Genomic DNA, 24939 nt, shown 5'->3' with positions numbered 1-24939 from the left:
TACATCCCACTGAAATGTAAGAAGAAGTATAACGTAGCAGAAAATAGAAATACTTTTCGTTACTTCAAGTAAAGTACAAGTACCTCAACACTTTCCCACATTAAAACATGGAACTATTCCTTTAATGTCTCGAGAGCATATTATAGAAACAACAGAAAGACAGTTAAGTTGAGTTGTGTATAAATTATTTTTATTTTCCTTCAGAAAGACACCAGATCCTGAAATTACTGACGATGTATGACAGTGTCTCCAAATGATGTTGCAACCTAAATTCAACCTATGACTCTGTTTGAGAAAGTGTCAGGTCTTGCACAAAGTCCAAAACCCCAGACAGATGCCACCGCTGGGAGACGATGAGGAAAACTTCTGTCATCAGTGTTCTGCAGCGATTCCCCACACAGCAGTCTAAATGAACAGCCAGGTCTCAGTGATGGGTAAGCATTTCTATTGTGGTTGCTTTTCTTTCATATAGTCAATGGATCCTCCCTTATATAAAAGTATACAGCAGTGTGTTTATCTTTAATTAACAGCAGAGCAAAGTCATGTTTACAGACGCAATCAAAAAGTAAAATTATCTGAGCTTTCAAAATAAATATGCATTCAAATCAATTTCATTATCAGTCCAGTTTAGACAAAGTTCAGGTGTGTGTCCTTATCCACTCCAAAGCTGCCTTTGTGCTCCTCAAACAGATTGCTGAGTTCGTCCATATAGAGCTGGTGGAGGGCATCCAGTTCCTCGGCCGTTGGCTTCTCATTCCTCTCCACCCTAATCGGTCGTCCAACTGCAGGGAGGTGACAAGGTGAAGTGCAACACACTCACAGTCAGTTTGCTTTAGAATATACAGTATGGTGTGTTTGATGCTATTTGAGGGCTGTTTATCTTAGGTCTGCCTTGACATTACTAGCTTCTGCCAAAATCAACTGCTGGTTGGGAAATACATGAGCATAGAAAATATAGCTCAGGTTTGTTGCCCACCAGACAAAGTCTGCTGCAGTGCATCCTTTATTTGCAACCCAATCACCAGGAAGAATGGTGATATTATACATTTCTATAAACCACAGGCACATTACTTTATTTTGTATTGGATACATTGAAAGTTTATGTTTCTCAAAGCACTGTGGTGAAGGCGTGGTTAAGTTTAGGTACAAAAAACACTAAAAAACCGTACTTTGCTTAAAACACCCATGTTTGGTGGCACAAAAACCACTGGAAGAGCAGGTTCAGTGGCTCAAATGCTGCCGAGAAACACCGCAATGTGCCATTAGAAAACCCAGGTTCTGGCCACAAACACCAGGGAAAATCCCACAGAGGATTGCCAAAAATCAGTTGGCGTTGTTGTTTATTTGTGCAGCTTGGCAGGTGTCTCGCCATTCACTTTTCAAAATCAGTGTATTTGTTTATTCATTCATTTTCCTTAACCGCTTATCCTGTTATGGGTCACAGATGGACTTGAGCCTATCCCAGCTGACATTGTGTGAGAGGCGGGGTACACCCTGGACAGGTCACCAGACTATCACGGGGCTGACACATAGAGACAGACAACCATTCACACTCACATTCACACCTACAGGAAATTAAAAGTCACCAGTTAGCCTGCATGTCTCTGGACTGTGGGAGGAAGCTGAAGTACCCTGAGAAAACCAACACTGACACGGGGAGAACATGCAAAGTCCTCACAGAAGGCCCCCCCAGTCTCACACATACAATTTCCCTCTGGCAACTGGGGTATTATTTGACATACTGCAGGGGATGTTTACAGTGACTGATACAACAGCATGGAATCCATAGATTCAAGCAATCAGTGCTGCATGTACTGTGCCACCCTGCTAGTTGAGCACAGCATACTCACCTACTGTAGTGATGGGTTTTCTGTACGGCATGAGACCAAAGGAGTACTGGAAAATGCCACGTGCATGGAAGAGAGGCAGGGAGATACCCATGAAGCTTTGCAGCCGCTCCTGCGTCCATCGAAGCCAGGTTCCTCTTTGGTTTTCTACTTGATCGAACACTTCATTCTCTCCAAAGGAGAAGACTGGCACCAGATGAGCACTGGAGAAAAAAAAGATTTCAATGAGAATATTGTTGAGCTGATTTTTGTTCATACTTGAAATCCTTGTGTTTCACTTTTCATTCTAAATTGATTTCATAACAGCCTGTATGATTTCCCAGGATATTCCATTTGAGGGGTTTGAATAAGCCTCTGTTTCAAGAAGCCACGCTCAAACTGTAAGAAACCTTACATGAATAGACGGACACAATCCTCTCACAAGCCATGAGACCTTGGAGAATTAACTGTATTTAACAGGAAAGTTAACTCATCCCTCCCCTGAGGCTCTCTGCTCTTACCCATGCTCCATCGCAATTTTGATGAAGCCTTTCTTATTAGCCAGTAGTACATTGTAGGTCCCAGGGTGGGCATCAAGGGCCTCTGGGGCCCCACCGACTGCTATTACAACAGCGTGACCACCACCTTTTTTGCGGAGCACATAGCTGGCGCTGTCTTTGTCTGAAGGAATCAGACCTGCATTGTTGCAACAGAAAATAAGAAGTGATCAAAATAATATACAATGATCAAAGTAAGTCAAATAATACTTTGAACGCTACAAATTACAGTATATTTTAGACAATTACATAGAAGTACAAATGTTTCTGGTGCACACCTGCACACATGATGTAGTCTCTGAAGAATGGGGCTCTGAACCAAAGTGGCAACATGAGCAGGTAGCTGGTGAGGCCAGGAAACAGCTGTTTGAAGCCTGTAGCATAGGTGCAGAAGTTGGTAAAGGCTCCTGCCACCAACACGCCATGGGGATGGAAGCCCAGGACGTAGTTGTGCCTGGAATCCAGATCAGCCGTCTTCACCAACTGGGAGAGGAACAGAAAAGAATGCTAGTCCATTTTTGTATCTGAAGATTGATCCATAATCATGTAGGTTAGTTTATTTAATTTTTTATTTGTTGATTTGACAGGGACAATGCACAGCTTCTTGGCTACACCAGAGTTAGCTATAAGCAAACTTACATCTGTAGTCACTGGGCAGGAAACAGAGAATAACATCTCTGCACAGAGAATATTATCTCTGTATTCAAATATTCTTGAATTCGAAATCAGTAAAGCAGCAGCACTCTTTTACATAACTTAGCACTGAGCTCAAAAAGTTTGCTGCTCTCCTAAAGACGGCCGATCTGCCAAACTCAGGAGAACTGAGCTGTATTGCACAGTCACCGCTGTCGTTCGCCCCAGTTATTCTTGTTGTAATCACGCAGAATGATTTATTTAAGGGTATCTGATTCTCCCGAAAAGAGCTGAGGGCGGATTGTGTTGGCCCATCTGGCTGCAGCCCAAACATGTGCCTTCATATCCCAGTGTCAACTCTCTGAACCATCTCTCATCCCTCCTGTCCGAGTGCCAAAAGGCAGCTGAGTACATTTACTCAAGCACTGTACTTAGGTGCAATTTTGCAGAATTTCGACATTTACTTGTGTATTTCAGTTTTCAGCTACCTCTACTCCACTACATTTCAGAGGCAGTGATTACAAGTAGAATCTCCTAAACAATGGATCGATACAGTAGGGCTGCAACTAAGTAGGAGCTCAGACAGGTAAGGGGGAGCCAGGTTGTGGAGGGCTTTGTAAGTGATGATGAGGAGTTTGAAGTGAATGTGCTGGGGGATGGGCAGCCAGTGGAGATTATGAAGGGTGGGGGTAATGTAGTCATGGGTGCAGGAGTGTGTGAGAAAACAAGCAGCTGAGTTCTGGATATACTGTAGCTTCTTGAGTGTTTTGGTTGACAAACCGTAGAGGAGACTATTGCAGTAGTCCAGTCTGGAAGTAATGAATGTAGCCTTAAATCAGTGGACCTCCCCTTTGGTACCTTAAGTACCTTATGTTCATTGTCTAGTATTTTGATTTGGCAAATGTTGATTGGAGAGTCATTTGTTCACTACTGATAAAACTCTGGGGCAGCTCTTCAAAGCTATCTAAAAGTCAAGGTGACTTACAAACATCCTGGACTAGTACCATACTCCATTTGTTTGTCACTGGGCAGCGAATCCAAAGAGATGCTTTAATGTTTACACTTAACACAGAGGATAGCTCTGTTTGGCAGGTAAAGTGGCTCTAGTGCTCTACAAACCTTTGGGTGTGTAATCAAACCTTGGAAATTGAGTGATATACATCTGTAGTGTTAGAAACAATGGTTCCCCATCAACTGTAAAAGTCTAGATAAGATATCTCACTTATGGAGCTTTGTTTGCATGTCTCCACCAGTCCAGTGCGGATGGAGACGAGATAGTGAGAGGCACCAAAGGTCACTGTCAAAAGTTGCCTGTCATGTGTTGTCGTTTGTTTTGCAGCACATGGCCAGCATTGTCCTCAGAACAAATCTGCTCTCCTCACTGTGTGTGAGATAAGTATTTCAAGGTTCTCATGGCACAACATTAACTGCTACTATCAGGGAGTCATGATATCTTCCCAGGGACAAATACGCAGCCTTAAAGATGGGATTTTACACTTTGATTCTATTTTTACTTTTACTTTTTTTGTTCTTTCCTTTCTTTTAACTCATTTATCTAATAAAAAAAGAAAATTTTCACACAGCACTGATACAGTAGTAGTTCCATGTAGCCCATCGCCAATAGGATGTATAAAGATCAAACAGGTTTGTACCGTAGAGACAAGTCAGGATATCAGACCTTCACAAAGCTTGTTCGTTGTTTTGTGTCCACTCTGTTTGTATTGTGTGTGCCCACTGCTGGTGGCCCCTAGCTCACAAAGTTAATCATTAGGACCGGAGCTGTATATAAACAGAAGAACTGTCCTCTAGTGACCAGTCATTTTGTGCTCCTACAAGGTTGTCACCACAACATCGTCTATATTATCCCTGCCTAGGACTTTGGTTTTAATCAGTAATATTTAATGAATTAAACGTATTTTGGGGGTTAGATTTGGATCTAGACATAAACTTTCAGCCTGAAAAAGAAAAAGGAAAAGTTTAACATTTTGGGAAATATCCTTATTCACTTTCTTGAGAGTTCAATGAGAACACTGATACCACTGACATGTCTGTTAGCTGGAGCAAGGAAATGACTTGCCCACTCTAGCTTTCCATAACAACTCAAGGCAAGGATAAACAGTTGGCCTGGCTCTGCCCAAAATAACTCATATCGGAGGATTGTACAGCCTTGGCATCCTAATTTCCAATATTAGGAATATTATTCTCCATCTTACCATGACCTCCAGCAGGCACTGGGGCAGTTTGCAGTTAAATGTGAAGCAGCCTGGATGAGAATAAGTACCTCCAAGTCCGAGGCCATGGTCCTCTGTCAGAAAACAATGGATTGCCCCCTCTGGGTTTGGAGAGAGTAACTGCTCCAAGGGAAAGAGTTCAAGTATCTTGGGGGCTTGTTTATGAGTAAGGCTGAAATGGAGCATTGGATGGACAGGCAGTTTGATGCAACATCAGCAGTGATGCAGGCATTGCCACCGTAGCGTCAAGGTGAAGAGGGAGGTGAGTTGTAAAGCAAAGCTCTTGATTTACCGGTCCATCTAGGTTTCCGACCCTCACCTATGGTCATGAGGTTTGGGTAGTGACAGAAAGATTGAGATGGTGGATGATAGTTATCGAAATGAGTTTCCTCCTTAGGGTGGCTGGGCTCTACCTTAGAGATAGGGTAAGGAGTTCAGACATCCAGAGAGAGCTCGGAGTAAAGCTCTGTGCTGGTGCTCCTTCACGTTTAAAGGGGCCAGCTGAGGTAGATCGGGCTAATCAGGATGCTTCCTTTCTGGACAGTGATAGGAGACCCCAAAGTAGACCCAGAACAACACTGGAAGAATTAATATCTTATCTGGCCTCAGAACGCCTCAGGATCCCCCAGGAGGAAGTGGAAAGCGTTGCTGGGGAGAGCAGTGTCTGGAGTACCTTGTTTTGCCTGCTGTCCCTGCAACCTGTTCCCAGATAAGTGGATAAAAATGGATGGATGCAATAATATTGTCCTCTTCTAGCGGATGCAACTGCTCTTCTTACACTTAATGCCATGTTGCAAACACGAAGTCCAGCCTATAACATACTGAAGTACAGAAGTGGTGCAGCAGTGAAGTTCTGCAGCAAGTGCTCTTGGCCTGCTACCTTGCTCAAAAATGCCTTTAGCTGTTTGTTTGTTGTTATCCTTGAGATTGCTATTGCCTACCTACTCTCTGGAATCTTCCTCATAACTCTCTATGATGATATTATAACACCATTGTTTAAAAAAAAAAAAAAAAAAAAGCTTTATCCATTTGTTTTTGAGAACTACAGACCAATCTCAAACCTTCTGTTTCTTGCAAAGGTTATAAACCAACAACTATATATATACAGTATATGTCATATAATAAAATGATGTTCACCAGTCTTGTTTTAGAGTGAACTACAGAACAGATGAAGTCAGCATTCCATATGGAGTCCCTCAAGGGTCAAGTTTTGGTCCATTGCTGTTTAATTTCAGCAATACAATATTTAATTTCACTCCTATGCTGGTACATAGAGTTATACAAATCTGTTTCTGCCTTCTACCTTAGCCAAGTGAATGGCCTCATCCAATGCACTGGTGATACCAAATATTGGATAGCCAAAAAAAAAAAAAAAAAAAAAGTGCAGCTAAATGAAGATAAAACAGAGATTCTTTTATTAGAGATTAATTTGCAGGAGATAATGGCAATGCACTTTTTTGCTGGACTGACAAAACAGTTTAAATAAACTCCAGCTTATTCAGAACTTCTCTTCACTGTCTCCCAGTAAAACAGAGATTTGTACAGAAATAAAATACTTGTTATTATTACTCCCGTTTTAAATTATAATATAATAATACCTCCTTATCTTTTATGTTCTTAGATATCTTATTTTATGTTTTTATATACAGTATGTAATATGTTCTTATCTTTTATGTCCCTATCTTCTTTGCTTTTGTCATGTATGATCTCTGCCTAGTTTTTGAAGCACATGGAGTCTACACCTGTCATATGAAATGAGCTATAACATAAACTTGACTTGAACTGACGTGCTCTGTTTATCCTTTACTTATGACTTACACGTACATCCTGTGTAAACGTGTTGTGTCATCCTCCTGAAAACCAAGAGAGCATGCATCAGCTGGTGAGCTTTCGGTCTGAGCTGATGATGGTGTCATTAGAAACGGTGGGTAGAGACACACCAATGAAACTAATTGGGCTCTCTAAAGGACACTGCTTCTCTTCACCCTCACATTGACTCCTTGTTTCAGCCTTAATGAGGCATACAGTCAGATGATATTGGACATGATTCACTTGGAGCTGGATACGTAAGATGAGGCCAAAGCAGGGAATTCTATGAGTTTTCATCATAGGAATGGCTTAAAAAATAAAGACAGTATTTGTCTGATGGACATTCACACAAGATCTCAAATGAGAGGCTGATCTGATAACCAACTCTGATTACTTTCACCTTAGCTGCCATAAAATACGCAATCTGATTAGTGTCTTTATTTACAGCATCATAAACCATATAAACAGGGACTATTTGCGAGTCACCTGGCTCTGTATATCTGAGCAAAACATATTCTGTCAGCTACCTAAAGACGGCAGAAATCCTATCATCTAAACCAGGGGTGTCAAACGTACGGCCAACGGTCCAGGATCGACCCGTCAAAGGGTCCCGTCCAGCCCACTGGATGATTTTGGTCATGCTGAGAAGCTAAGGGGTATCAGGTTAAAGAAGTTAGACAGTGGGTTGCGTACTTCATGTAAAATGCAGCTTCAGAGGCTGGTCACCCCAAACAGAATACAGTTATCTGAAAGAACAATGCATACTTCTTATGGTCTTAGTCAGAGAAATTAAACATTGTAAAAATATATTGTCGATCGGCAGCTTTATTACAGAACAACATGTGTCAGACTTCTATCTTAAGTCAAATATAATAATGGTACAAAAGTAGGTACAACTGACATTATAATGCAACAACACAATTCCAGAAAAGAAAACTCAGATACACATTGACTTACACCTTTCTGACACTATGTAAGCAAAAGTATAGCATTAAAAGGTTTTCTGTTAAACATGGGTGTTAGTGATATTCTGTCCTGTATGTCAGAGTCAAATTCAGGCTTTGAAGCAGACCCATGATGGCTAAAGTAGACTAACTGTTTTTGATGACTTCCTCTGTTTAGATCAGGAGAGTCAGAATCGTTTTTGTTTATGTGCCACATACAGCCCGATCTGATCTCACATGGGCCAGACCACTAAAACCATTGCATAATAACCTATACATAGAAGCACCATCAAATATTAGCCTTCCGGGGTGCCCAGTAGCTTAGTGGGTAGCGTGGGTGTCCCATGAACAGTATAAGGCAATGTCCTTGCCGCAGTGGCTGTGGGTTCAATTCCAGCCGGTGGCCCCCTGCTACATGCCATCCAAGCCGTCCTTTAACTTTATATATAAATAAATAAATAAACAAATAGATAAATCAATGAATAAATTTCAGTCTGCAGGAAATTGCGGTAAAATGTTTTGTTTTAGCAACCAAGGTAAAAATAAAAACTAAACTTTACGAAAAAAAAAAACTAACTGAAACTGTATTGTGTACTTAAAAAACGGACAAAACTAACAAAAACAAAATTAAATTTGACATTTGTTAACTTAAAGGGAAATTTCGGTTTATTTCAACCTGTCTCCTATCGTCCTAAATTTGGTTCAAGTGACTAGTGACTTAAAAATAATAGTTAGCATGTTAGCCGTTAGCCTAGATACAGCCAGGGCGCATAGCGTCAGACCTGTTAAAACGTAAGTGAACGGGCATCCCTTCAAGTGCAAAGTTAGTCCACTAAACAAGCTTTTTCTCCACAAAGACCACCTCACATCGTTAGGATAAATGTCAGAGAACATACAGAAAACGACATGTAAACGTGTTGTCTTACCTTACCGGTGTGCTGCCATGTTTGTTTACCATTTAGCTCTGCTTTCCAAAGCGGCCGAAATATCGCGAGAACAAGAATTGATCTCATACTGTGTCTGAAATCTCACGAGAACAAGCAGCAACAGCTGGAAGGCAGAACCGGACAGTAGCCTGAAAAGTTCATTAATTTATTTTATGAAAGATTTATAGAATAATGGCTGACTTTTTGTCAGACTTAGACTTTGTGGAGGAGGAATATGATTTTGCAGAGTTTGAGCCAGAATACAGGAGGTTGGTGGTGTACCTGTGAATGCTGTGCCCCAGTGCCCACAGGAGAGGAATGCCTCTGTTGCAAGGAATGGGACCGGTTGCAGCCTTATTTTCAAGGTCTGGATGTGACCGAGGACGAGACACCTCCACCTGGAGTAGTATCCAGCTGGGCTTTATCTAGATCTTGCGAGATATATTTCGGCCGCTTTGGAAAGCAGAGCTAAATGGTAAACAAACATGGCACCACACCGGTAAGGTAAGACAACATGTTTACATGTCGTTTTCTATATGTTCTCTGACATTTATCCTAACGATATGAGGCGGTCTTTGTGGAGAAAAAGCTTGTTTAGTGGACTAATTTTGTACTTGTAGTATGCCCGTTCACTTACGTTTTAACAGGTCTGACGCTACTATGCGCCCCAGCTGTATCTAGGCTAACGGCTAACATGCTAACTATTATTTTTATGTCACTAGTCACTTGAAACAAATTTAGGACGATAGGAGACGGGTTGAAATAGACCGAAATTTCCCTTTAACAAGCATGAGGAGACTTTGGTGCATATGTTTATAGAGACTGGGATGTCTACATGACTGTGAGTTCTTTGCAGAGTGTTGCGTTTGTATTGTAATACCTATTCTGAACTTCTTAAATCTTGCCCCTGACAAATAACCCCCATTTTAAAAAAAAACAAAAAAAACAAAAACAAACTAATACTAAAACTAATAAAAACTGAACTATAACTACACATTTTTAAACAATGAAAATTAAATTGAAATGCACAAACCCACTCTGAAACTAACTGAATTTAAAACAAACAAAAATTAAAAACAAAATTAATATAAAAACTAATGAAAAATACAAAACCATAATAACTCTGGACTGTATCATCTCTTTAATAATATTTAAAAGACTTCATATTGTTTCCTTAATATTTCAGACAGAGTTAATATTATTCATTTCACTAAATTTATTGTTGCTCTTGTTACAGTATTATCACTTCTGTACCGGTCTTCTCCTGACTTTTATTGTTATATGGTGCTGTGTTTATGGTGCTCACTGCTGTAACTGCCTTATCATACCTGGTCTTGGCTTTTATTATTATACTTTTTTTTGTTCTTTTATTGTTCATATATTTTCCCCCTTGTTATTTTTCTGATGAAGATGTTATAGCTGACACGGAAGCCGCTTTAATCAATGTATATAAATAAAGTACAACACTGATGATATTAGTAGTTGTGACGTCATAGTTGTGTCGTATTTCTGTATTTAAAACTGATAAAATATTATGTGTTATTTGTATTTTTAAATGGAGTCTTCTAATCTCAGACATTTCCTGTCGTTAACAGGATTTTATTTTCTGCTGTGGATGAAAAGGGTCTGATTGGTTCAGAAGGGTCACCTAAACAGGCCAGTATGGATTACTGTGTTATCATTCATGGCTGTAAAAGGTTAAACTGTTCAAATAAAGACATGACCCACTTAATACTCAAAGAGACCAATAAGTCTGAATAAAATATGCTGTTGAACTTGTGTTGTGATTGCACCCTGTCTTATCAGCGCGGTTCAAAGTATACTGTGAGTCGTGCCCTGGGCCAAGACACAGGCCCATGTAACGTAGAGCAAGTTGTCAACAAGATTTTTGTTCTCTGGGAATTCCACAGATGAGGTCAGGTCTCCACTTATGTTTCATAGTTTGAAGATGACACACCCAACATCAAATTCTGAAACTGATATAACTTACTGGGATTTTTATGATCAGAGGTAGGAATTAAATGAACCACAGTTTATGCAATACTTATGCATAACCACAAGAGGGACACAACGGGCTGCAAGAGAGAGGAGAGTGCACTGAGCAGTCAGGGCTTGGTGGGGTCAGGGTCAGTTGAAAATGTTTGTAATGTAACATTAAAACCACAGATAACTTATCTGCCGCTGACACAAAACCAGTCCTGCAAAGTTAAACCTGCACTGACAGTCGATTGTCTCTAACCACCCTGGATCCATGTGTGAACCAGAAATAGAAGTTGATTTCTTTTAATTAATCAGACAGTTCACAGGCATGGCCGACAGACACTGGTCATCCATTTGCAGAGTAACAACAGCCTTTTGTATTTCAACCAACAGTGCATGTGAACACTAAAATAGTTTTGGTCTGCAGTAAGGTCTGGTGAGCAGCCAGAAAAAAATCTGTGAAAAATCATCAGAAGGGCACTGGTTACGCAAAGGAGTAGTTTTAAGTACTAGTTTCACATTCTGAGAAATGCTATTATTCGCTTTCTTGCCAAGCATTAGATGAGATCATGATCAATCAATTCCACTCTCATGCATGTCTGTTAAATATTAAGCTGGAGCAAGGAGAGTGGTTACGTTAGCTTAGCATAAAGACTGGAAACGGGGAAACAGCTTGCCTGGCTCAGTCTTAAGGTTACGATGCCTACCAGCACCCCTAAAGTAAGGGATGCAAAACCTCCACCCTGATGGAAGCATCTGAAACTCAACATGGAGGAGATGCTGACAGTCTGAGACAATAGTCTGGGCTTTAGAGGTGACCCTCTCTTTATACATATGCTGTAGGTTATTAAAAGTAACACCAGTGATCTCACAGCACAACTTGACCACTTTTTCCAGCGTTTTTTAAGGCTCAGATCACCAAACCAAACCAAAAAGTAGAAAACAACAGGCTGGGGTTTTACAGGTATTTATGTGCGGCACTATTTCTTTGCCAAAAGCAGTGACTTCCTATGGTAGTGTTGTCACCCTGAGGTGTCAAGGCAACTCTAGGGAGTTACTTCAGGGCCAAAAGATAGTCTAGCACATAACCCCCATAAAACTATAACTACTGTAACAGAGCCAGGTTAGCTGTTTGTACCTGCTTCTGCTCTTTATATGAAGCTAAGTGTCTACTGGCTACAGCACCATGTTTAAAGAAGACCTCTAATGTTCATTTTCAGGTTCATAAGTGGATTTTGGGTTTCTATTAGAACATGTTTACATGCTTTAATGTTCAAAAAACACTTTTTTTCCCTCCAACTGTCTGTGCTGAAATATGTGTATTCACCCTCTGTCTGAGATGCTCTGTTTTAGCGTCTGTCAGCATTTCCAGGACTTCCGTATCACAAGGTTGCTGCATCGTCATTGCAGCTGTGGGAATGACTGTAACACAGTACAGTGGCACTTTCTACCTCAAAAATCACCAATAAACACTTCCAAACCAAAATCTTCACCACCAGACACGTTCCAGCAAGAGTATGATCTGAGATCAGGTAAAATTAACAACATCAGCATACAAGATAACACATTTCCCTGACGTTAGCATGTAGCTACATGTAGCAGTGTACTTGAAGCCAGGGAATTACAGTAATGTAGGAAATATAGTGGTACTTTCCGCTGTGAAAAATCCCCAATAAAACCTAAGTTAGTACCAAAATAACCACAGCTGGACATGTTCCACCAGGAAAATGATTTGAAGTTGGGAGAAATCAACAAAATCAGCAAACAATATTACATGTTTACGTGTGAAAAATCACCAATAAAAGCCTCTAAATAAAAATCTTCACCATCTGACATGTTTCAGCAAGAAGCTACATGTAGCAGTGTACTTGCAGCTGGAGAATGACCTGAGTCATTCCTGTCCTGAGTAACTATAGTGACACTTTCTACTGTGAAAAATCACAGATAAAAGGCTATCGACAAAAATCTTCACAATCAGACATGTTCCAGCAGAAGTCTGATCTAAAATCTTCGAGAAATTAATAGCACTGGCGACCAAGTTTGTTTCCCATGTATGTATGCATGTAGGTACATGTAGCATTGTAGGCTAGGTAATGTAAACAGCTGCAGTGGTGTTCCTGGATATAAAGAAATCCGTAATGAGCTGGCGTCAACTTGTCCCAAAGTAGAAAAACCATTGGAAACAGAGTATTCCGAGTCTTTGCTCAAAGGGATTTCTTTCACATACGTTTACCTCATTATTTAAACCGTTGGCCAGGTTTAATAGGAACATCTGTCTATTTAACATTATACAACTGAAAATAAGGAAACACATAATAGGTCTTCTTGATAAGACAGATATGGGAGTGGGAGTAAATCTACTCCTCTACCTTTCAGCAAATTGTGAAACTATTCCTTCACGTCACCAACAAATAAAATGTTTGCCTTTGAAATGAAAATCATCAAACTGCATCTGGCTGTGCATCTTGTGTGCACCCTAATCCTAGCTGTCCTTTAGTATAGTATTTGAGGACTCTAAAATTAGTCTAGTGTTGACAGTGAAATGTCTCTCAGTAACACTAGTCAAATACACATACCCTGCAGTACAGTCTGTGTTTGATCTGACAACAAAGAGACTGACTCTTTAGGATTTGGGGAGGCTATGTGCCCATATACTGTACATGTCTGTAGGGAACACATGCGCCTCGTCCATCGGTGGTTCATTTGCTGCCAAGGACAGAGATAAGGGCCGCCGCTTGTATGTAGCTACAGATCAAAGATTAGATAAACTGAACTGGCAGAGCGAGATGTTCTGATGTCCCATTCTCTGACCTGCAGAGGTGAACCCCGCCCCTCCTGACATGGACTTTAGGGCTGCTTTAATGGTGTGCATATGCAGTGTACACAGTGACTAGAGTGTAGGTCTCACAGTCTAAAACCTTTCTCTCACCTTGATGGGGAAATAATCCCGCATGTGGTCCCAAAGTTTGAGGCCACACAAGTAGGGCACCCTGCGGCCTCCCCGTGCTGGCGTGTCATAGTCAATGTACCACCACACGGCGTACAGCACACTGATCAGCCAGAAGCGAGTGAACAGCAGGTAAAGGAAGAGGAAGATGCAGGTGGGTGCTGAGGAAACAGGAGAGGAGTGTCATGAGCAGCAACAAGAAAATACAGTCCTGTAAACAGATCTGTATACAAATGCAAAACACGCTGAATGAATGGTTACTAGAATTCTAGAGATCATGTGTTTAGCTGGAATTATTAATATTCCGAATGCTCTGCATCGACTGCATTCAGTTCTGCTGGAGAGTACATCCCAAGTGGTTTGGTGGTTAACAGAGCCATGCTGTTGTATAATGTGCTTGTATGATATCTATACAATTTAATATGATGTAACAGTTTTCATTTTAGCTCACTGGTTTCCTGGGTGCACACAGTCATCAGTGTCCTTTCAAAAAGAATAATTGGAAAAATTAGCACCTGTTTATATTTCACTTGATCCAGTTCCTTTGCTCTTCATTATCAAAATGTTGTTAAAACCCTCTGGGCAAAATAAAAAATATTAAAATATATCAACTTTGTCACATCCGTGTCGTTTCAACATGACAACTTAAAGCTCATGAACACACACAAGTCGGAAGAATGACCATTCAAGGAGTATGTGAGTTCAACATTGGCCTTGGCCGGTGGAGATCTTGACTCGAGTCCTATTTAATTGGTCCTCGCCATGGGTGAAGGAAAGTGGGTGCTGAGGGTTTTCCAGCACCCACTATTAATTGGCAAGGGGTGGAACACCATCTGTACATAGGTGGCTGTTTCACCTTAACTAACGGCAATCTGGATATTTGTTTTAAATTCTAAACAGCGTATGATCGGGTGCCTGTCAGAAAATATAGGAAAAACATTTTAATTATTCCTCCGGTCTGACATAGCAACACCATTACGTCAGGTCAAAGTGCAAGGGTCAGGGTCAGCTAGCAGAACTACCTCCACACCTTTACCTTTAAATGATCACTTGCATCAGGTGACGGTCTTTGTGCTAATCATGAAATTATCTGGATGTATGTATTGTAAAAGAATTAAAACGGTTCTGTTTTAGTGGAATAAAGAGTGCTTGAGTTAGGAGGTTGAGCTGAGCATCCTCTCCCTCTTCTTTCTGCAGCGAGATCTAATATTGCAAAACTTGGTTTCTCTTTGCAGATTCCAGTCACTGCTGCAGAACACTGCAGAGCACTGCCTCATCTGGCTGATAATGTTTTGGGGTATTATATTCTTGTGTTAATCTCACTAACACAAAAGGATGATATGTGAAAACACCCTTATAGTTGCCTTTGCAGTGCACCTGCATTAGATTCTTTGCTAATCAGCATGATTATTTAGGGGGGTTTTCACATATAGTCCTTTTTAAACAAAGCAAACTCAGCCCTCTTAAAGTGCACCAAAACGTGGACCGACAGAAAGGGGACTCAGTTCTTTTTGTGTCCACATTGTCAGTCTATTTGAAAGAGGACTCAGTTCTCTTTCTGGTCAACATGAGCTCTGACAGTCCTCTACCTGTTCACACTTTCAGATGAACTTAACTGGAGTAAAACTGGAGTGTGTCTGTGCTGTAGACTGTTGCCGTTTGATGTATTCTACATTCCACATCTGGAGACGTGCAGTATCCTCTGTGGACCAAACTACCCCGTCCTTGCAAGCGTTACAGGCCAACATGGTTTCGTCTGGTTTTTTTTTAAGCACCTCAGTGCAAAAGCATGCAATCTTGAGGGCTACAATGCAATGGCAAAGAGCAAAGGGAACCTGGAGTGCTTTGTGTTCACAAGGCACAGGTTTGGTGAACCGCACTTCGGACTTGAAGCGAACCAAACTCAGACCATCTCCCACGGTGGTCTGAGTTCAGTTCGCTTCAGAGACGTCTGAGTTCTCTTGGAGTTTTCACATATGTCACATATGCAAAAAATGCCACGTCACTGCTCTGAGTCTGTTTAGAGGGTTGAAAAGGACCAAGTGTGAAAACACCCTAAAAGGCACACCTAATGGCAATCAAGCACAAAGTGACTCTGGTGAAGCAACATGTGAAACTCATAGTTTGCTTCTTTTTGTTTAAAATGTTAGCGGTCAATAAAATAATTGTCAACCTGACCAGTCAGAAGTGGTCAACTTCACTCTGCACGTCCTGCTTGGCTCCCTCTTCTGGCTGTCCAGCAGTTCATGTCAACAGTTCTCTTCCTCTCATATTCACTTACACTTTGCCCAAGAGCAGCTAGGCAGGTAGATTTAGGCCTAAAATCCCATCAGCACAGGTGTAGATTTTGACAGGATGCAGGAGACACATCCTCCTTAATGTCCCCCCTAGTAACATGAATGTAGCAAGGGACTTTATTAGACAGACTGCTGCAATAACGCCTCCTGTGAAGTTGGTGGTGGCAGTATGCAACCTCAAAAGCAGCAGTTGCAATCGGACATAAAACTTGAAGCAGGAAACAGACTAACATGACATTTCCATTGTAAATTGATGTAGAAAGGCACAATTGGTGCATAAAAAATCACCAGAGGACCTCCACACCCCCTGTTTGATATGTTTCTACACCCTTCCCCATCAGTATCATTTCCAGTTGTTTCCAGTGAACACACATATAAGCATGTACACTCACCCAGGCCAAGGAAGGAGTAGACCCACTGCAGCACCGCAGCCGTCTGCAGTCTCCTGTGCAGGGGCAGTTTCAAAGGGGCAAAATCAATCATGTTTTCCACGAGGGGAAAAGAGACAGACCGAGGCGCTGCAGCCAGTGGTGAAGAAGAAGAGCAAAGTGGGTAAAGTGGGTCCAAAGTCTGCCCTTCTCACCTCCACCATCACCTCCTACTGACGGCCTTATCTCAAATGCTCACTGCAAGGATTGATTTGTCAATCCATATCTATCACGTCTGACTTTTGACCCTGTAGGGACGGAGCTGCATGTGGAGAGCATTCACACATGAGCAATGATAATAACTCAGTGGAAGAGGGGGAATATCAAAGGGCTTTTTGTGTTGCTCTAAATTCAACTTCCTGGCAGTCAGTGGTTAGCATGACTGTGTAATATATCGGTGTGGTTGTAATGGCAGCCCCATCTGGTTGAGCAATCATGTTACTGCATCTCAGGGTGCGGAGAGTGATAAAGGTCCTTTGTAGAGGCACTTTTATAATCACATATTGTCATTGTCATTAGTATCACTTTGTAATTATTTTGATATTGGTTTAAGAAAAGGGCACTTGTAGTTTTGTAAAGCAACATAACTAAGCCCATATGCTGTGTGTGCAGAGAGGTTATTCAAGGTGTTGATGAAAGAAAAAAAGCTGAAAGAAGATAGTGGTGGAGCCTCCCATGCCTTGCATCAACAATAAACACACAAGTCAGGCGCTCAGGGGAATGTCAAACCATGCATATTATTGCGCTCTCTGTCTTTATGTTCATCCATCAATCCGTTTCCCTCATTAACACCTATTAGACTGACATTTGCCGGGGCCAATAGGTATAACTGCCATTCCATATACTTTGGCCCTTTGATTGCATCCTCATAAATTATTGATTCATTCTGAGCTTATCTTAATTACCTCATTAATGCTGATCTTAAACACTCAGACAGTCAGTCAATGTTTTTCCTGCAGCCCTGCACAAAAAGAAGTGAATGCAGTAAAATAAAAGGAAAAACACATGAGTGATTATTGCTTCTTAAAAATGAGCTGTCAGCCTCCATTATTAAAACCTCTCTTTAGATAATGTGCATGTCTGTCAGATGTCTCAGAAATCGTAGTCCGATGTGAAACAGGCCCTCGGGGTGTGTAATGAGTCGGCATTATTCATGTGTTCTATTTGCTGGCACACAGTCTGCTGCCGCCAGTGTCTTTGTCACAAAGGCAGTTTTGCATGAATCAGTGGCAGTGGATCTTTTTTGGCTTTGATAGGCTGTATTGTGCATAATTTAAATGAGATTACTATTGTTATTTAGAACCTTCCTCCATATAAAAATTAACTTCACATTAATTATGTATTATATTAAGTCTAGTAGTGGATGACAGTAATTTTAACCAGTTATTCTTAGTAATCATTTTATATTTTCTCCTCAAATAAACATCCTCCTGAGACCCTGCGTCCTCATATGCGGACATCACATTATGGCTTTACTGGACCTTATACTTCATCCTACTTAACTTAGACCTGTTGTCCTCATTCGTGGACACTTTTTTTGTGCCATCTAGTGGTAGTAAGAGCACAATACACTAATCCATGTAAAAACAAGATGGCAGCCATCTCTGCTGAGTCAGTCTGCAGCTGATCCTGACACAAAAGTGGACAAGGTACAGAACCTGATCACATTTTATGGTTGAAACTTATTTATCTATGATTAATAATGTTTGTAGTTTTATATGGCAGCAGATTTGATCAATTTTAGCAGCAGCAACCAGCTAAGACACTGTTAATTAGAAAGTACTCATTTGAAAACATTAGGACTTTGCTATTGTTGACTATGTTTATCTTTTATACTTATCAGGTGCTACTAATTCCAAAAGCAAAAGTGTGGGTCTCAGGAGAATATATTGCCTTTTTTATTTATTTATTTATTTATTTTTAAATTTCATTTCCACTCACTTTCTCATTGTTATTTATGAAATATGAACAAATATTTAAAGATATTAAGATTAATAATTAAGAAGCAAGGTGATGGCTGGAGGGCCAAACGTCCCTGTACCACTACGCAGTGTGCGTAAAAATACGCACGTCAAGTTCTCTGTGTTCACCGGAAATGTATGTTCATATTTCAAAATTAAAGCAGCAGACTTGAGTTTTTATGGCCACAGATATGGGACTTCAAAATAATTGACCTATTACATAAATGCTCACGCAGCTCTTTTATTACTATTAATATAAATACACCGTTTCAAAGGAGCGTCACAACGGTTTAGAGGCTGCAGATTAAACCGGAACACCTTTCATATTCTTTCCGACTTGACTTTGATTTTTCTCCTCGGTGGGTCCAGTCCTGTGTCTCCGGGATGCTGAGCAGGCGGGCGGGGCTGTTTTTCGTTGCAGTGCCCTGCCGTGGAGTGATGTAGCAAGACGCACGGGACAGAGCGGGCACAGAAGGAGAGGAGGAAACATCAGGACGACTGCTTTTTATTCGATTAATACACTGAAATCTGTCTACAAGCAAAATGGATTTACTGAAAACCCCAATCTAACGTCAGCAGTATTGGAACCCTCCGTGTAGCCTGACACACACGGACATCTTGTTTCTCTCCTATCAGGATACCGGAGTGCAGAGACACATCTTTCTTCATTTTGGACCGGTGCACAGTGCATTGTAGTGGAGCTCTGTACAGCTCACCATGGCGTGGCCCTGTATCAGCAGGGCGTGCTGCATGGCCCGCTTCTGGAACCAGTTGGACAAGGCTGACATTGCGGTGCCTTTGGTCTTCACCAAGTACACGGACGTCTCTGAGATGCAGCACATCCAGCTGCAGCCGCCGCTCCACCCTCCCCAGGCCCGGGTCGCCATAGAAACGCAGCCGTCTCGCGCAGACAACCGCACCACGACAGCGGCGCGGCCGCCGCGGAGGTGCGTCTCTGAGGAGCGCGTGTGCAGCTCGGTGATGCGCGAGGACTTTAAGCACTGGAAAGTGCGACCCGAACCGAGCTGTAAACCCAAGAACGAGTACCACGGACCGGAAACACCGTTCAACAGCGAGACCCAGTACCAGAAGGACTTCAAACCCTGGCCCATACCGAAAAGGTACGACCATCCCTGGATACCTAAACAACCTCCGAGTGATGACCGGGCTCCGGACAGGTCCAGGCACGCCAAGCAGCTGGCGGATGCGGACAGCGGGGTGGAGAAGAGCGCTATCGCCGACAAGGTGCAGGAGAAAGACCTCCTGCAGGGGCACGAGAGGAAAAAGAGGTCCAGTAAACAGGAGGGGCAGAAGAAAGTTGTCCTGAAGGTGGAAGGAGAGGGCAGAGGGAGGGCGGCGGATGCTGTGAACAGGCAGATCAAAGAGGAGATCACAGCCGACAGCTCATACAAGTGAGTGTATCATCACAGCACACTGGGAGCCCAGGGGCCTCAGGCATCCATGAGGGGTCATAGGGTCATTATACTGTATTAATCACACATTTATTCATGCACTTTATTATCAGAGGGACAATTATAATCAGGGGTTTCACATACTATGAATGCTGAGAACACAGCAATGAACGGGCTGTCAGGTAAAAATATTAAGGGACTGTACGAAAATTATTGGGGTGTGAAGGGGTCCTGAACATTTTGTTTTTTAAAAAAGTAAGCCCTCTTCAGCCTAATAACCTTTCCTGTGTACCCTAAGACTAAAAACTACAACACCTTCCCCACAGTAGTAATATCCTACCAGAAAATGTAGCTTTGTCATTAAAGGTCCAGGTTGTAGGATTTGGGAGCATCTATGATCATAAATGAAGTATAATTTTTATAACTATGATTTCATTGGTGTATAATCACCTAAAACTAAGATCTGTGTTTTTGTTACCTGATAATGAGTTGTTTTGTCTGCCATTATATGTGACATTTACCTCCCCAGAAATCTAACTGCATGTCACGGCGAATGACCTCCTGCCTATTTTATGTAAGCTGAAACCATTTCCCTCAGTGGAAACGATGCTTATAGTTACTTTAATTTCACAGATAAGAAACAATAAATTGTGAAGACAATAAAGCCTCCACAAAATAGCATTTTAAATCTTGTGTGTGATTTATTGTGGCATCATATGAGTAGCCTATAGGATATAGGCTAATTTATACAATTTGAAATGCCATAACCTTGTGCTAATAACGTTAGCATGTTGTGTTTGTTGGAAAACGTGTTTAGTATAAGACAATTGTTTTGTATGTGAACCTTGTGAGTTGTAATGGAGCTGAATTTTGTAACGTTACCTTTGTTAAATGTTGCTGTTGACCCTGGCTTTATATGAGAGGAAAAGTCCGCTAGCCACTAGGCTAATTTATACAATGTAAAATGCCATAGGCTTGTGCTAAAAACATTAGCATGTTGTATTTGTGGGGAAAATGTGTCTAGATAAAGACAAGTGCTTTGTCTGTGAATGCTGCGAGTTATAGTGAAGCTGATTTGTGTGATTGTGTTTGAAATTGTCTCTATTAAGCCATGTTTAATGTGTGTTTAATGTGTGTTTTGAATCAACTAAACTTTACAGCACTTCACAGAAATCCCAGTGCTGACTAGTCATTCGGAGGTGTAACTGCAGAGTGACACAGACACACCACTGCACAAGTATAAACGCTCACAATGGTGTCGTCCAAGTGCGTGGGCTACGGCATAGGCTCTGCATAGAGCTGACACAAGTACATAATTATGACAAACTTAACAGAAATCTGCATCCTGTCACACATTTCATATTTAAAACACAGATTGGTCATTGAAAATGTGATTAAGGATTTCACATGGCTCTTATAATACATGCAATATTTTTTGGAACAGTGTTTATTAACCTTATGGATCAGTGGGTCTTAAGTGGTCCAGCCACGGGGTCCAGAGTTCTCCTCAGGTCCGCACAATATAGCGTATTCAGTGCCATACTTGCGTTTGCCCATGTCGTCAACCTAGTTTGCTGTCTCTGTTGAGTAGCTTTCCATTATTTACTCATTCTACAGCAGGAAACAGCACTTCAAAATAAAAGATCTGTGCCGGAAATTCACTGTGCTTTAAAATAAAGTGTGTTTTTTTACAAACTGGACACATTCCCGAATCACTTGCGGACTGTTATAGATTAAATTGTGCTAAATTTTGACTGTTTTCTGAGTGTTTTTTCTTTGTTTGTTTGATTTTTAATTTTAGACTAGCCGACTAGTCTAAGTTTCAACTTTTATTTAAACGTCAGGTAAATTAGTCATTAGGAACATCCCATACTGCCAACACACAAACGCTCTTCGGCAAAAAGAAAATATACCTACCCCTCCTCCTTTTCTGAACCACCCTTCCCCCCAAATAATTTTCATACAGTTCCCTCTTAAATGGAGGCGGGGGCCCTGCCTGGATGAAAATCTTCAAAAAACAGTCCATTGAATCATGAAAGCTTTGTCATTCGTTGCATTGCTGGCCTGAGAAATGTGAAATGTGAATGTTTCCACAACACAGGACTTAATTGAGGGTTACTAATTCATCACGTAGTAAACAGTAATTGGACGCCTGTTAATTTGAAACAAGCAAATCAGAGGTACATACAGCATGTGAAAACATCACAGAACTGTTATTTCCCCACATAAATAATCAAATTAAACAGAGAAGGTCAAGGTGGAGTTGACTGTTGATGTTTAGGTCTGCAGGGTTAATCTCTGCCCTATTATGCAATGTTCAAGAGGATGATGGGGACTGGTGGCGGATGGATGAGCATCAAGTCACGCACATCACATTCACTGTACGCATGTCTCTTGAGGATGTGCCTTGATGTTATCAGCTGCAATTATGTTCTGGGAAGGCTGTTAGTTGTGAGAGTGTGAGACGATGTGATATATGAGATCCATGTCACACTTGCGACTTGATTTTTGTGGGTTTTTTGTTCCTGCCGCTGTAATCTGGCTTTTAGTGGATTTTTAGGGGATTTAGAGCATTTACTGTTTTATTATCTGTCTTACCTCAGCATAGAGTCATATTCCAGCATTTATACTGAATACTACAACCTGTAAAACATTTCATTTGATTCACAGTGTCCTCAAAAGGGATGGAAATTATTGTATTTTGACTCAGTGTTGGGCTGATACAGTAACCCTGGTGTAAGTGTTACGGGGCTGGCAGAGGTGAGCGGCGCTATGTGAGGTCAGTGAGTGAGTCTTACAGCTGTTTGGTGCCCGTTGCTGCTGTGCCTGTATTGTTGAGCAGTCAGCAGGGTACGGCCCGGAGCACTTTCCCCCCTGCATGGCATGAAATGGCTGCACCGTGACGAGCAGAGGCTCAGTCAAGTCTCTGTCTCAAAGCAGGTCAGCTGTGGGTTAATGTCATGTGTGCGTACAGACACACAACAGACACACACACACACAAACTCACATATAACGCATGCACTAAAAAAATTGTGTTAAAGTATGTTTTGACCTTGTCACTTTCTAATTGTTATGCATAATCACACAGGAACATCACTGCAAACAAACAAACAAAGACTGATTCCTCAATAAGGTCTGGGCAATGCCCCAATATTAATAATTTTCTGATGGGTTATTTATCATTGGACAGTGTTTCACTGTTGCTCATTACATCTGCATGTACAACAAAACTGTTAATTTTGTTAGCTTTTCACTACAGTTTCCCTTGAACCATTCATTCCAACATCAATTTGCAAAAACAGTACAATCGAATCATCACAAAAACACATTCGATTACAGAGCAAGACACTTACTGAATTGTTTCCCAGCTCTAGGCTGAGTTGCACAAACATGATGAATGAGAGGGGCGATAACAAACAGAAACAATAACCATTTATCACCAAAAAGTCATCAGAACAAGAAAAAAAATGCATACTGGGGCCCAAATACAGTTTCAAGCTATGTTCTGATCATCAACAGGGTTATAGTTTTGTCGTGGTTTGCTCGTCACCAAGCATTTGAATTGCTGACAGCACAAGAGTGAGATCAATCCTAATGAGGAATCTTCATCTTGATTACTAGCATCAGGATCCTCATTTGTGCAGTTGTATTAAAAACTAGATTGATAAATTAGCCAGGTGGATGTATCACAGTCAATATATATATTCAGATATATTACAGATGGATCTGTATCAGATAACAACTCGCAAAAAATTGAAGTAAAGAAATGTTTGAGGACAATTAGGGCGTTGACACCAACAGTTGGAATGATCCATCCATCCAGTTTCAACCACTTATCAGAAGCTGAGTCACGGGGGCAGCAGGCTGAGCAAAGTATTCCAGACGTCCCTCTCCCCAGCAACACTTTCCAGCTCCTCCTGGGGGACCCCGAGGCATTCCCAGGCCAGACGAGATATACAGTATAATCTCTCCAGCAGGTTCTGGGTCTGCCCCGGGCTCTCCTACCAGTTGGACTTGCCCAAAACACCTCTAACACGAGGCACCCAGGCCAGAGCCAGTGTGCGACACCAGGGGTCAGCATGCCCGGGCCCCGGTGTCCCCATACTGGGCAAGGTATTCTTTCCCAGAATGTGCCGTGTCATCATGGTCTTCTTGAACTGCTCTTAGTCTGGCCCCTCCTCTGCTTTGGGAGACCCTACTAGGTGCTAAAAGCCCTGGACAACACATCTTCCAGGATCACAAGGACACGCAAACCCCTCTGCCACGTTAAGGTGGCGATTCTTGAAGGGGAGTTTGAATCAATCAGGTTTCATATCTGTCTCCTGGGGAAAGTCCTGTGTTTGTGACGCGTCCATCACAACAAACTGCCTCCTTATGTGGACTGTCAGTCTTTATACCACTTCCTTAGTCCTACAAGCCAGGAGTCACATGATCACAGCCTGTGTCCTTGCTGCAGCCCCCCGCCACATGCATATATGCATTGAGTCCTACTGATCCTAAATAGCTAGGAGAAATAAAACGTTTGGGTCTCAGGAGGATGTTATGTGTTTATAGAAAGGGAAAAAAATTATCATAGTAAAATTTCGTAAATTTAAATATGGGTATCGGCCATGACAAATGGTGTCTCAGTTGGTTGTCGTAGTTAATTCTATTCAGTCAGTGAATATAGACTCTGTAGCAGGAAGCACCTTTTATTCAGGAGACACATTCACTGTCTATTCAAAGCCAGCCTCCATTCAGTTGCATGGTTCACACCGGGCCAATTACACGTGAAGTCCTGTTTCCCCCTCATCCTTATTGTCTGACGTTTTTATAAACTTTTATTTATCCACAGAGAGCACAAATGCTCTTTCTCTGCAGCGTACCTAGGAAATGCTAAAGGCGACTACAGTTCTTTTCTGTCAGCTGCTGTGTTAACCATTTCTTTTCTTGCCTAAACTGGTACAGCATTTTTAACCAACGCCCTCCCAGTCACACGCCCCATACAG

The 24939-nt window shown here is 41.6% G+C and overlaps 2 protein-coding genes across 4 annotated transcripts in view; one reads left to right on the top strand and one right to left on the bottom strand.

The window, feature by feature from the left end:
* Window positions 1–264: 264 nt before the first annotated feature.
* On the bottom strand, window positions 265–16752 carry mogat2 (monoacylglycerol O-acyltransferase 2). The gene is made up of 6 exons (XM_049593180.1): window positions 16543–16752; window positions 13836–14014; window positions 2662–2866; window positions 2348–2522; window positions 1851–2050; window positions 265–782 (listed from the first exon to the last, which is right to left on the bottom strand). Exons 1-6 carry the CDS (start codon window positions 16631–16633, stop codon window positions 628–630), a joined length of 1005 nt encoding a protein of 334 aa, XP_049449137.1. The 5' UTR covers window positions 16634–16752; the 3' UTR covers window positions 265–627.
* Window positions 16753–18903: 2151 nt separating this feature from the next.
* The window catches only part of map6a (microtubule-associated protein 6a), a 32864-nt gene continuing 26828 nt past the window's right edge, over window positions 18904–24939 (top strand). For all 3 annotated transcript variants that reach the window (XM_049593165.1, XM_049593166.1, XM_049593167.1), the window contains exon 1: window positions 18904–19951. In XM_049593165.1, coding sequence (XP_049449122.1) covers window positions 19257–19951 — 695 coding nt within the window. In that variant the 5' untranslated portion in view covers window positions 18904–19256. The remainder of the gene's footprint in view (window positions 19952–24939) is intronic.

Source organism: Epinephelus fuscoguttatus, linkage group LG12 (assembly GCF_011397635.1).
Source record: "Epinephelus fuscoguttatus linkage group LG12, E.fuscoguttatus.final_Chr_v1".
NCBI classification, from domain to species: Eukaryota; Metazoa; Chordata; class Actinopteri; order Perciformes; family Serranidae; genus Epinephelus; species Epinephelus fuscoguttatus.
This window is presented reverse-complemented; position numbering and strand designations above follow the sequence as displayed.

Bases quoted from the DNA above. Each gene is read 5' to 3' on its own strand.
- mogat2 (XM_049593180.1), bottom strand. From the start codon at position 16,633: ATGATTGATTTTGCCCCTTTGAAACTGCCCCTGCACAGGAGACTGCAG. The intron at 14,015-16,542 runs GTGAGTGTACAT...CTGTTTCCTCAG, and splicing joins CTACTCCTTCCTTGGCCTGG to CACCCACCTGCATCTTCCTC. The intron at 783-1,850 runs GTGAGTATGCTG...ACCTCCCTGCAG, and splicing joins AAAACCCATCACTACAGTAG to TTGGACGACCGATTAGGGTG.